The sequence below is a fragment of the Stenella coeruleoalba genome (assembly GCF_951394435.1).
Source record: "Stenella coeruleoalba genome assembly, chromosome: 1".
NCBI lineage: Eukaryota > Metazoa > Chordata > Mammalia > Artiodactyla > Delphinidae > Stenella > Stenella coeruleoalba.
Genome location: NC_137169.1, coordinates 36,682,186 through 36,695,955, shown reverse-complemented (window position 1 = coordinate 36,695,955; position 13,770 = coordinate 36,682,186). Strand labels below are relative to the sequence as shown.

The window sequence follows — 13,770 nt, the reverse complement described above, 5'->3', positions numbered from 1 at the left end:
AAATAGACAATGTGGTAGTTTTCATACTCTGTTCCTTAGAGCCCAGGATTCCAGAGGTGCCTCAGGGACAGCAGCAGTAAGGCGTACACAGAGGGGAGGTAGGAATTCCAGACCCTCCCCCAACACAGCTCAATTAGAACGACCCCATTTATTTTACCTGTGCTACTGCTATAAAAAAGGTTTGAGGGCAAGTGTGCAGTTTGTGTTCTTTGAAGACGTTGTAAGTTTATCCTGTGATGATTTGTGTGATCCATTGTCCTTTGTGATATTGACTTTTCCCCTTCTCCATTTGACAGACAGATGTACTGGTCCTGAGCTGTGATCTGATAACAGATGTTGCCTTACATGAGGTAGTGGACCTGTTCAGAGCTCATGATGCATCGCTTGCTATGTTAATGAGAAAAGGTCAAGATGGCTTAGAACCAGTTCCAGGTCAAAAGGGGAAAAAAAAAGCAGGTAAGGAGACTAGAGTTTGATTTATTTGTTTGTTGGGTTCTTATAATTATTATTATCATTCATGCTTTGACTTAAGAAACATTTATTGAGAACTGACTCTACTATGCTAGAGGTTTATGACATAAAGTCAAATAAGACACAGTCCCTGATTTGAAGAGGCTTATAACTATTGATTAGATTCTGTACCATCCAAGAGGCTTTTGTCTGCAGAGAGGAGCACTCAGAACTGTTTGCATTGTGTATAAAACTCAAATAATTGAATACATATACTAAGAAACCAAAAAATCTAATTTAAAATCAATGTTTAAAAATAATTAAAATATGATTACAAATTAAATTAGATATCTTTAAGCAATTAAAATTATTATTAAAAATTTAGTATGTTTGATTCTAGTACTGGGTTATTTTTTTTTTAATCTTCAGAGAGTTATAGTAATCTTACCAGACCAAAAAGAAAAGGAATAATACTCTAGTCCAGCCAGGGTTATAGAATTTGCGTTATTTACTTGTTATTGATTTTTAGTTAAGGCATAGTTCATGATTGCTTTTCCCAGATTATTTCAAACCTGAGTCACTGATTCTATGACTGGGCTACTTTTAATAACTGAACTTATGGGACTTCCCTGGTGGCACAGTGGTTAAGACTCTGCGCTCCCAATGCAGGGGGCCTGGGTTCAATCTCTGGTCAGGGAACTAGATCCTACATGCATGCCACAACTAAGAGTTCGCATGCCACAACTAAAGAGCCCACGTGCCACAACTAAGGAGCCAGCGAGCAGTAACTGAGGACTCTACATGCTGCAACCAAGACCTGGTGCAACCAAATAAATAAATAGTAAAAAAACCCAAAACTGAACTTATGACCAAAAAGCTTTGTTAGATCATACTTTTTATATAGGTTTTAGTTTTTCCTGGAATGATGTGTTTTTTCCCTGGAGTTTTTCCCTGGAATGATGTGTTCTTTAGGTTTTTCTTTAGGTTTTTTTTCAGAATTATGTAACCCATTGTCCTGTCATTATATATTGACGCAGTCTGTTGCAATTATTAGAAGCTATGTATGGCTTATTAGTATCTGACTATTATTAATAGAGCCACCTGGAATGTTCATTCCTAGGATTTGAGTAATGTAGTTTGTACTTTCAGCTCTCTTCTTCAGGGCATTTGGTTAACTTGTAATTTTGGATTATAGCATTGAAACTTCTTTCTAGTTGCTTTTTGTGTTAAAGCAATCACTGGTGCAGATCAATTGTTGAATCCTCTTTCTACCTTGCTGTTATGTATGCTTCTCATGTGGATTAGTCCTTTTGTTCTTGACATAGTTTCTACTTCTGTGAGGTCTGGTTTGCTTACTCACAATTCCCTGTATTCTGCCTTTTCTACCTATACAGATAAAAACAACTGTGTACCCAGACTTTATAAACATATGTATATTTTACAAATATTAATGTTTTCTTTTTTTCACACTCCTCTACTTATAACAATTAAAAAAATTGTTTTTAATTGTTTAAATACAATTAAACCTACTTTTAGGTTTAATTGTAATACCCTACTATAGTTACTCTTCTTGGTATTATAACTTTTTACATTACATATTAGCCTTTATCTCTTAAGTATCATTATAAATGTGTAGCTTTTCACAATTTGATTTTAAATTAACTGTAACTATTATCTATATTCATTTTTAAATGTTTCGATGCTTAGCACAGGGAGATCAGCTCGGTGCTTTGTGACCGCCTGGAGGGGTGGGATAGGGAGAGTGGGAGGGAGGAAGACGCAAGAGGGAAGAGATATGGGAACATATGTATATGTATAACTGATTCACTTTGTTATAAAGCAGAAACTAACACACCATTGTAAAGCAATTATACTCCAATTAAATAAATAAATTATGGTATACCCATTCAATGAGAAAAAAAAAATGTTTTGATGCTTAAGTTGTCACAGCGTGGTTAGTGGAAGTCCCTTTATGTTGGCTCTTCTATTCTCTTTGAAAAGGTATGATGTATACTGGTAACTTGCTGTATGGTTATAGTGTGAGTATGGAGGGCAGGGAAGCAGGAAATTGTACTGGAGAGAATACAGGGATTAGACTAAAGAGTTTGAACTTTATCCCCAAAACAGTGGGGAGTTGTTTGAGGAATTTTAAACAAGAAAATGTCATAATCAGATTTGTGTTATAGATTTTTCATTCTTAACATGAAATTTTGAACTCCTCAATATCTATATTTTGTTATGTTTGACAGCTAAGTTTCACCTAAATGAGTTTTAAATTCTTACCATGGAATGCTATGCATTTCAGTGATAAGCACTTTTTTAAAAGAATCCTGAATTTCTCATTGTGTATTTGGCTTGCCTCTTGGCTGCTCTTATGTGCCAGAACAGCCTGCAGTTCTCTCGTTCTCAGATATGGTTCAATAGTCTAGATCCCTTAGGTCCAAGTTTCCCAAATTGTGTTCTTACTGGCTTATTGGAGAATGCCTAATGGCTAGGTGTTTCAGGAGCCATCGTTCTCCCTGTTGCCACTTCCTTCTCAGATTTGTAGGAGCTGTAGATACTGAGGAGGGCAGGATCAAACTTATGTTTGGATTTTTTGGACTGTTGTTTTTTTCCTGCTACAACGCTTTACACATGATGTTCTCTACCAGAAATGCTCTCCCCTTACCCACAACACATGCACTCTAAATCCAGCTTAGCCTTCAAGTTATTTGCTGAGAGAGGTCTTCCTTGACCCTCTAATATGAAATTATAGTCCCTTGTTTGCCTACATATGGCAGCCCTACTCTCTTACTCTCTCCTCTACTGGACTATAAGCTCCGTGAGAATAGGGGTCATGTCCAGTTTGTTCACTTTATCCCCAGCGTCTGGCTCAGTTATGGCTGATGGTGACCAGTCAGTAGATATTAGTGAATGGGTTGAAGGGCCTGCCTATAAAGGTAGCTCTTATTGCCCCTGAGGTAAGAGAAAGTAAATTCAAGCCCTAGATGTTTAAATCCTAAAAATTTGAGTCTGAGCTGTAGTTAGATTCATGAGCGGGTATTATAAGAGCCTGAGTTTCAGCAATATAAGTTTAGCAAACTGACACTACATTGCCTATTAATTTTTTTTTCTTTTCTTTTCTTTTTTTTTTTTTGCCACACCACGCAGCTTGTGGGATCTTAGTTCCCCGACCAGGGATTGAACCCGTGCCCCCTGCAATGGAAGCATGTAGTCCTAAACACTGGACAGGGAATTCCCATTGCCTATTAATTCGTGTTTAGAAATGTTTTCAAGATTTTTAAATTAAACAGCTACTGCTGTAGCATGGTTGTTAAAAGCACAGGTTCTGGAGTTCAGACTGGGTGGGCTTCAACACTCAAAAACTGTGTGGTCTTGGACAAATTGTCTAACTGACCTGAACTTCATTTTCTTTAGCTGTAAAATGAGACTGAATCCTTTGGGGATTTTTGTGTGAGAATTAAATGAGATGTTTGTAAAGCATGTGATCTGCTACTTGACACTATAGTTGGCCCTTTGTATCCAGGTTTCGCAATATGGATTCAACCAACCAGTTGTGTAAAGATAATTAATTTTCACTTACCATCCCTTGCTTGTTAGAAAATCCAAGATTTCCTTCTTTCTCAATTTCAGTGAGAACATAGTATGTTTATTTTGCTTAATTACAGATTAACATGTTTACTAAGGGGCTTTTTTTTCTGGACATTCCTGTGTGCAAATGTTTAATGCTACTATGATTTTATGACACAAATTATTGACTATTATCTCTGTAGTTCCACCGTGTCTCTTGGGATATATGAAATGGAAAAAGTTCTAGGAAATTATTTTTTAACGTATCCAGTTCACTGTAGTATTTCTAAACATAATGCCTGTCACTGGGGTGGTGCACAAATATATTTATTAGTTGAATGAACGAATGAATAAGTAAATGACTGTAGAGGAGACAGAGAAGTAAAAAACAACTGGAAAAATATATGAATAGTTGATTATGACAGAATTTTTTAAGATGGAAGTTCATAGTTTTAACTGCCTTCTTAACCTTATTTGTGTAAATCTTTCTCTTAGGATGGACATTCTAATGTTCTTGCTCTGCTTTCCAAGTGGAATTCACTTCGTTAAAGCAGAACAGAAAGAAACCTGTCCAAGTTTCTATAATTTGTATCATATTCTGAGGTCCCAGTTACTATGGTAACTACAAAGAAGCAAATACAAGGAGGGGGGGCCTGAGAGTGAGGGAAATGTGACTGAAGTGCAACATAGCTGAAAAATTGACTTGGAAATTATTGCTCCCAGGACATTCAGTAATTCAAGGTTTTTTGTGGGCCTAAGGAGTTGGATAGGGTAAGCACTCCAAATATATCCAAAAATAACATCTCTGTATTATTTCTTTTTAAAATGTTGCCTCATAATCAGAGCTTTGCAGACTTCGTTATATTCTCAAGTTTGCATGTAATGGATGAATTGATATGTGTCAGAGTTGCTGTGTGACATTTGAAATTCTCTGCAAAATTTAGTTTCAATTGAAATTCTCTGTAAAACTTACCTTCAAATTGGCATTATTTACCCTTCCTTCTTTGGCGTTCACTTATCTTGGTAATTAGAAAAAAACAACATGTAATTTTTTATGATAGTTTCTCCCTATTCAGGTTAAAACACTGCCTATGAGATAACCAGAGACCATCTGAAGGAATGGATGCTTTCAAGAACCTGAGCTAAACACATTATACACTTGAGTAAAGCATTTGGTTTTAGGTATATAGGCAGCTGCAGCCAACAGGGAAGCGTGTTCAGTTATATAGTAGCCATTGTCTGTCAATAGGAGGTAGACAAATTCATCTTTAGAGATACCATTTTTCCTAGAGCTCAACTTTTAGTTTCTCCCTTTCAAATAGGTATTAAATCATTGCTTTATTTGATTGTTGTGAAGATCAAATGAGAGCATGTATTTTGTTTAATTTTTTAAACTTAAACATTTTATTTAATGTTTTAGTTAATAGCACTAAATAGAGCTTTACAAATATTAACTCATTTAGTTCTAAAAATCCTGTGAGGTAGGTGTAGGCACTATTATCCCCATTTTACAGGTGAAACTGAGGAATGGAAGTTTATTATCTTGCTCAAAGAGATACAACTAATAAGTGGGATTCATACCCAGGTGGTCTAGCTTCAGAGGCTCTCTTCTTAATCCTTATGCTATGCTGCCTCTATGTGAAAATGTTCCTGTAGGGCTTCCCTGGTGGCGCATTGGTTGAGAGTCTGCCTGCCAGTGCAGGGGATACGGGTTCATGCCCCGGTCTGGGAAGATCCCACATGCCGCGGAGCAGCTGGGCCCGTGAGCCATGGCCGCTGAGCCTGCGCATCCGGAGCCTGTGCTCCACAACGGGAGAAGCCACAACAGTGAGAGGCCCGCTTACCGCAAAAAAAAAAAAAAAAAAAAGAAAATGTTTTTGTAAGCTATAAATAGATACTGTATGGATGTTAGTAGCAGATTTTATTAAATGTTCACTAGATGTTGTGGGAGATCTAAAGGAATCATAAGTCTGCCATTGAACAGTGTGTAATCTTGTTGGGGGAAAGAAATATATAACACAGAAGACAGCAATAATATGGCATCCTATAAGATCATTGTCTACCAGAGAACTCTCCACATCCCATACACAGCACAAAATCTAGTGCATAGTAGACATACAGTTAATGTTGGTTAAATGCGGATGTCCTTAAATGCTATTCCCATTTTCACAGTGAGCAAACCTAGGTTATTACTTACATTGAAACAATTGCACTTTCTTTCTGTGCCATGCAGTGGGCTTGTGGTTCATCTACTTAATTTGGCCAAGCAGTATCTTGACTGGCCCTCATTTTTTTTTTTAACTGTTAATTTTTTGATATTTACTTGTTTAGGTTTTATTTATTTATTTATTTTTATTTTTTGCTGCATTGGATCTTCGTTGCTGCATGCGGGCTTTCTCTAGTTGCAGTGAGTGGGGGCCACTCTTAGTTGCAGTGCGCGGGCCTCTCATTGCGGTGGCTTCTCTTGTTGCGGAGAACAGGCTCTAGGCACACAGGCTTCAGTAGCTGTGGCACTCGGGCTAGTAGTTGTGGCTCATGGGCTTAGTTGCTCCACGGCATGTGGGATCTTCCCAGACCAGGGCTTGAACCCATGTCTCCTGCATTGGCAGGCGGATTCTTAACCACTGCGCCACCAGGGAAGTCCCCTACTTGTTTACTTTTGACAAATAAAAATTCTGTATTTAAGGTATACAACATGATGTTTTGACATCATAGGTAGATGATGTGAAATGAATACCACCATCAAACTAATTAACATATCCATCACCTCCTTAACTTTTAATTTTTGACAAAATTTTACATTTATAGAAGGTTACAGGAGTAGTATAAAGATCGCAGATATCCTTTACCCAGATTCCCCAAATGTTAACATTTGCTCTAGTATTCTCCCACTTTCCCTCTTATAATATATATTCAATGTATATCTAATGAATATACAATATATTATATATGTAATTATTATTTTTCCGAGCTATTTATGAGAATAATTTGCAGATATGATTCCCTTTGCCTTTAATACATCAATGTGTATCTTTCTCCCACACCCCACAGTCTCTTAAAACAGAAAATTACATTGGTACCATACTTTAATCTACAGACTTTATTCAGGCTTCACCAGTTAACCTAATAATATCCTTTAGAGCAATACAAAAAAAAAATTGACTGCCCATGTTTTAAACATTGTGGTGAGTATGTGTTACATAGCACTCACTCCTGTATTTGGTTCTAAGAGCAATGTGAGCAGGTGCCCTCTCCCCTGACTTAGTCATACAGGTGGAGCAAATGGCTTTGTTTGATTTTCCTTTTTTGTGTGTGATTCAGTGGAGCAGCGTGACTTCATTGGAGTGGACAGCACAGGAAAGAGGCTGCTCTTCATGGCTAATGAAGCAGACTTGGATGAGGAGCTGGTCATTAAGGGATCCATCCTGCAGAAGTAAGCCCTGGGGTTTTTCTTTTTGGCAATTCTCCTTGTCTTAAAACAAAATAAAACCACCCAGTGGATGGGAAAGAGGGAATGAAAACTAGATTAAACTGTGTGAAATTGACAAAAGTATGTGAATGTTTTCCCATGAGATAGGATGGAGGCTTTTCTTCACCACACAAGCTTAGCTTTTCCCTGTGTCTTTTGCTGCCAAGGTAGAATCAAATCCTGCATAGGAGTGGGGCAGAGCAGCTGTGGAGAGAACAGGGAACAGGACTGTCTTTCCAACAGTGTTATAGAACTTACTTTTTTTTTTTAATTGTGATAAACACACAACATAAAATTTACCACCTTAACCATATTTAAGTGTACAGTTCAGTAGTGTTAAAAGTATGTTGACATTGTTGTTAAGCAGATCTCCAGAACTTTTTCATCTTGCAAACCTGAAGCTCTGTATCCATTAAACAACAACTCTCCCTTATCTGCTCTCCCCAGGCCCTGGTAACCACCATTTGGCTTTCTGTTTTTCTGAATTTGACTACTTGAAGTATCATTTATAAGTGAAATCATGCACTATTTGTCTTTTTGTCACTGGCTTATTTCACTTAATTAGTGTAGTATCCTCAAGGTTTATCCACATTGTAGCATGTGTCAGAATTTCCTTCCTTTTTAAGGCTGCATAAATTCCATTGTGTGTATACACCACATTTTCTCTATCTGTTCATCTATCAATGGACATTTGGGTTGCTTCCACCTCTTGGCTATTGTGAATAATGCTGCAGTGAACGTGGTTGTGCAAATATCCCTTTGAGATCCTGCTTTGAATTCTTCTGGATATATATCCAGAGGTGGGATTGCTGGACTATTTGATAGTTCCTATTTTTTATTTTTTGAGGAACCTCCATACTGTTTTCCATTTTACAATCACACCAACCGTGATGAGGATATAATTTCTTCATATCCTCATCAAAGCTTGTTATTTTCTATTTTTTTGATAGTAGCCATCCTAATGGCTGCACATAGGCAACCTCGTCACATTTTCTTCAATCAGCATTTTATTGACTGCTTGCTCAGAAGCCACTATACTCAGAGCTTTACTGCCTGATGCCAGTACATAGGAATGCTTAATAAATGTTTGGAGGCTGGATGAAATGAATGTAAGAGGAGTAAATTGCAAAAGAAATGTCTTACTGGTTGGTGGGTTTTTTCCTGCTTGTTTGTTTGTTTTGCTATCCAGCACAACAGAGGTAGGAGACATACTTCAGAGTATATATTTTAATGAAAATGAAATTAAACTCTAGCTTCAGTTGGCCCAATTACCCCTATGGATAAGAGTTCTATATTAGAGCCTTGCATAGAAACACTTGTGGATTAAAGTGGATGCTTCAGATTGTATCACAGAGCTTCCTACTACTAGTTTCTAAGTAAATGTGAAAAATAAATTAATTTTAAAAATGGCAGAAATTTCAACAGTAGCAAACACAGTAAGATAATCAAACATAATAAAGCTTAAAAATTGGTGGCCAAGGAAAGAAACAAGATTCTGGTGAGGAACAGAAAAGAGTAACAGTAGGCTCCCAGCTCCACCCTATCACCACTCCCCAGAAGCCATACTGATGTGTTAATGAAACCCTACAAATTCTCACTAATAGCTCCAGATCTGGAAAGAAGCAAACTGAGTACATATCTGTACATTTATCTTCTTCTGACTGAGAAACAATGGGAACAACTGCTGGGGAATAAATGATGAAGCAGGGAGAATGAACAATGAGGTTGACTCTTTAACAGAAACAAAAGATCTAATCCTAAAAAAATGAATAGGTGAAATAATGTGAAGCTGGAGACTGTCCTTCCATAGGAATGGGGTAACCCCTTACGTATGTGGAATGAAACAAGAATATTTAACAGAATCTCAGGAAAGAGAAATAGTTGGACAATGACTCTACAGTACCTTGGTGAGTTCCCTATACCCTTTCCATCCCTCCCACTCACATCATTCCCTGAAGCCATAGAAAAGTACACAGAATACAAAATAACCAGCACTCACATGGTAGCCAGTCTCAGATACATGAGGATGAGAGATAAGAATTCATCTATAATATATCAAAATAAATAAAACAAGCATGAACAAGACCAAAAGAATCAGTGTGTCAACTGTGCAAATGTATAGCAAAAATGAAAGCAAGAAAAATGCCCTGCAAAATAACAAAAACCTGCCCTGAGAAAAACATAACTCAGTAGAATAGAAAGAATTTCCTTACAAATATACAATTCTGCCACTGCAAAACAACTCAGTAGAATATGAATTTCATAAATAAGAGTTCAGTGATGAGATGATAAAACAACAAAATGAGATAAAAGAAGATATTATAGAACTAAGAAAATAAATTGAGGACCAAATAACTTAATTACAGAATTAATTAATTAAAAAATAGCAAAGAGCAGAACTGACACCACTGAAAATCAAATTATATACATAGAGGAAAAGTTTAAGATATTCAGTAATTTAGATGAAAATGAAAATAATTGAAATTAGAATCTAATAGAAATACAAAGATGATTCAATATAGTTAACGTCTCTGAAATAGAGAACTGAACATTTGACCAAAAGATGCATTCAAAGATATAAGGGATTCTTGGTAAAGTAATTTAATTTAAGGATTTTAATATAAAGTTGTAAGGACTGGGTAAATATGACTTCTGAAACCCCACTAAGACAACAGTAAAGGGATTTTAGAAGGGTGTAAATCCAGAAGGCTAAAGAAAATGAAAAAGGAAATAGCAACAACAGAAATTGGGAAACAGAAAAGCAGGACAATTTAGCATACCTGAGAAAGCTGAATGCTAAGCCAGAAGTGGGGAAAGCTGAGATGCAAGCTGATTTGCACTATAAAACTCTCAAAAGAGTTAAGATTCAACAGCACCAAGTACATCTAGTAGTGAGGCTAAAAGCAGGATTACTTCAAAGTTTGTCTAAAAAGTAGATCCTTAGATTTCCTCCCCCAAACCTCACCACTCTAGTAAGAGGCTGGAGATTTATTCTCAGAAGAGGGTAAAATAGAGGCTCTCTGGATTGGGGCACCAGGCATAGATGATGTTGGAGGTACCATGCGGAAAGTGGGGATTAAGTGAATGTATGTTCTGGGGTCCTCAGCTTCCTTCTTCCACTTGGCTCCTAAATACTAGCAGCCGGGCTTACACATGTCAAACAAGCACATTAGAAGATTCTTCTCTGTGGCAGCAGAGTCCAAAAGGAGAGACCTAAATATATAGTCATCAGGGAGTTCCCAGCAGATAACATACTTCTTGGATCTAACTACATTGAATTTCAAAGTTGACAAAGTCCACCACATGTTCAGTGCTCCCAATCACATATTTATTGTGCCAGTCTTAGAAGTTGGACCCAAAAAAAGCAAGGATTACCAGATTTAGAGGCCAGAACAAATAAACAGGCGGGGGAAAAAAACAATAATAGGAAAAAAATCAACTTGAAGGAAACAGAAATTATGCAGAGAGAAAAAAACTTCAAAAAGGTAACATTTATTATTAATATTTGAGCATCTGAGTGCCACTATTGCAGGAGCTAGGGACACAGCAGTGAACAAAGCACACTAAAATCCTTGCCCTCATTGAGAGATGAGAGAATATTGTATTCATGAACCCAAAAGCAGGATGCTATATTTAAAAAGGAACATTTAGAGAACACGTAGTGCTGATATTAAAATGAAAAATTTAATAGAAAAGTTAGGACATTTTTTTGGAAAAATTTTTCACAAAGCAGAATAAAACAACAAATTGATGGAAAATAGAGAAATGATAAGAAGATTAAAGGAGCAGCCAAGGAGGTCCAATATCTGAATATTAGGAGTTCCAGAAGGAAAAAACAGAGAAAATAAAGAGGGAAGAAATCATCAGTGAACTGTTACAAAAAACATTTCTCAGAATGAAAGAAGCTGGGTTTCTAGACTGAAAGGAAAGTGTGCAGCAAAATGCATGAAAAGAAACATAGCAAGTTATCATTGTGAAATGTTATAACCTGATACCAAAGAGAAAATCCTGCAAGCTTCCAGAGAAGAGGGGGGGATATCATATATAAAGGAATTAAAATAACTTTCAATTTCTTAACAGCAACACTAGAAACTATAAAATAAGGGAAGAATGCTTTCAGAATTCTTAAATCTGTATCTAGTCAAACTATCAAATATGAGAGTAGAGTAAGAACCTTTCAGGCATTTGCTTTCCATGCATCTGTTTCAGGAAGCTACAAGAGGATATAGAACACCAAAACCCTGGCATACACTTAGAAAGAGAAAGACATAGGATATAGGAAAAAGAATCCCTAGGATAATGATGAAGGGAGATTCCAGGATAACACCTGTGTATCTGGGATAGATGGCAAACAGACCAGATTGGAATAGGTCAGAAAGATTTGAGAAAATTTTCTTCAAAATGTTCATATTTCTTCTGATGAAAATGATAGAATACTTGATGTGCGTCAACATTTTGAGAGGAGTTTTGAGCACTTAGTTTGAAGTTGAATTATTGATAAGTATCTAGAAGACTAAGAAATGAAAAGACAAGTAATGCCAAGGCAAACAACAAAAATGTGCAGGAGGGACTTCCCTGGCTGGCCAGTGATTAGGACTCCAAGCTTCCACTGCAGAGGACACAGGTTCAATCCCTGGTCAGGGAACAAGCTGCATGGCGCAGCCAAAAAAAAAAAAGAAAAGAAAAGAAAAAAAATGTTCAGGAAAAAAACCATTAGTTGCTAAATGGCTCAGGTGTAACTAATGTTATATATGCATAATAATGTAATCACTGACTAGCCAAAATTATGATATAATTACTTTGGAATAATGGGAGAGAAGGTTAGTCTTTTGGAAGTATGAGGGAAGAAAAGAGAGATAAACTTCCTCTTTCATAGTTAATAGCTAATACCTAAAGCTGAAGTCATAATAACTTAAACATTGATTATTAAACTAACCAAAATAATGAAACAATTATATTAGAAAGGTAGAGAATACAAGAAGTACAGGTGTATGTAGTGGGGGTAGGCTGGTGATGAAAGGAAGCTAAATCCTCATCTTCCATAGTGGGAAATCAATAGATAATGTCTGAATTGGAAAACCAAGAAATATCAATATTGGAATGTTATTAGAAATATGAGTAGGAATACTGAATGGATTCACTAAAAGAATTGAAATGGTGTGCTTCTGGGGGTCAGAAAAAAGGAAAGAAAGGGAATGGAAGACTGAAATTTTTCATTGTAAACCTTGAGAGACTATTTACCTCTTTATGTGCATATTTAACTTAAATTTTAATTTTTTAAAAATAAGATATAATAGGGCTTCCCTGGTGGTGCAGTGGTTGAGAGTCCGCCTGCCGATGCAGGGGACGCGGGTTCGTGCCCCGGTCCGGGAAGATCCCACATGCCGCGGAGCAGCTGGGCCCGTGAGCTAGGGCCGCTGAGCCTGCGCGTCCGGAGCCCGTGCTCCGCAACGGGAGAGGCCACAACAGTGAGAGGCCCGCGTACCGCAAAAAAAAAAAAAAAAAAAATGAGATATAATAAAATTTTCTGAATCAAGTGAAAAATCTACAGATTTTGAGAGTATATTGTTATTGTGTTCTATGAAAATTTGGCCAGTTGTATCCTAGTAAACTTACTAAACTTATCCCTAGATAAAGAAAGAGTTCTTCAAGCGTCCAGAGACAAAAAGCTAATCACTTACATGAGAGTAAAAATTAAGTTTATCCCCAAGTTCTTCACTACATTGCATACCAGAGGAACACAATCTGTGTTTTCAGAAAAAGAAAGTGGAACTCACAAATATTATTAATAATGAAGGTATCATTCAAATATAAAAGCAATAATGGGAAGACATTCTCAAACATGAAAGGAATCAAGAATGTGGCACCTATGAGTCCTTCTTGGGGGGGGGGAACAAAACTTCTTGACAACGAAGGCAGCCAAGAATTCGATCAAAATAAAGAATTTAGTGATAGAGAAGCCATGGTAGTCATAAAACAAATGGGATATTTATGTTAAAACAGAAACAAAAAACAAATAAAACATCTCTGCTGAGACAGTAACAATTAATTCTGGAAGGTGAAAGTATGGATGATGATTATTTTTTTTCTTTGTACTTTTCTGTATTTTAAATTTTCCTCCAATTTTTTTTTTTTTCCTGCGGTACGCGGGCCTCTCACTGTTGTGGCCTCTCCCATTGTGGAGCACAGGCTCTGGACACGCAGGCTCAGCGGCCATGGCTCACGGACCCAGCCGCTTCATGGCATGTGGGATCCTCCCGGACCGGGGTACGAACCTGTGT

At 37.0% G+C, this 13,770-nt stretch overlaps 1 protein-coding gene across 2 annotated transcripts in view; it reads left to right on the top strand.

Moving 5' to 3' along the window:
• The window catches only part of EIF2B3 (eukaryotic translation initiation factor 2B subunit gamma), a 151,472-nt gene that overhangs the window by 55,865 nt on the left and 81,837 nt on the right, over positions 1–13,770 (top strand). The window contains exons 4-5 of one of the 2 annotated variants that reach the window (XM_079903860.1): positions 297–456; positions 7,342–7,453. In XM_079903860.1, the coding sequence (XP_079759986.1) occupies positions 297–456; positions 7,342–7,453 (272 nt within the window). Of the gene's footprint in view, positions 1–296; positions 457–4,264; positions 4,792–7,341; positions 7,454–13,770 lie in introns of those variants that run through there. The other variant, XM_079903861.1, reaches the window with a different exon arrangement.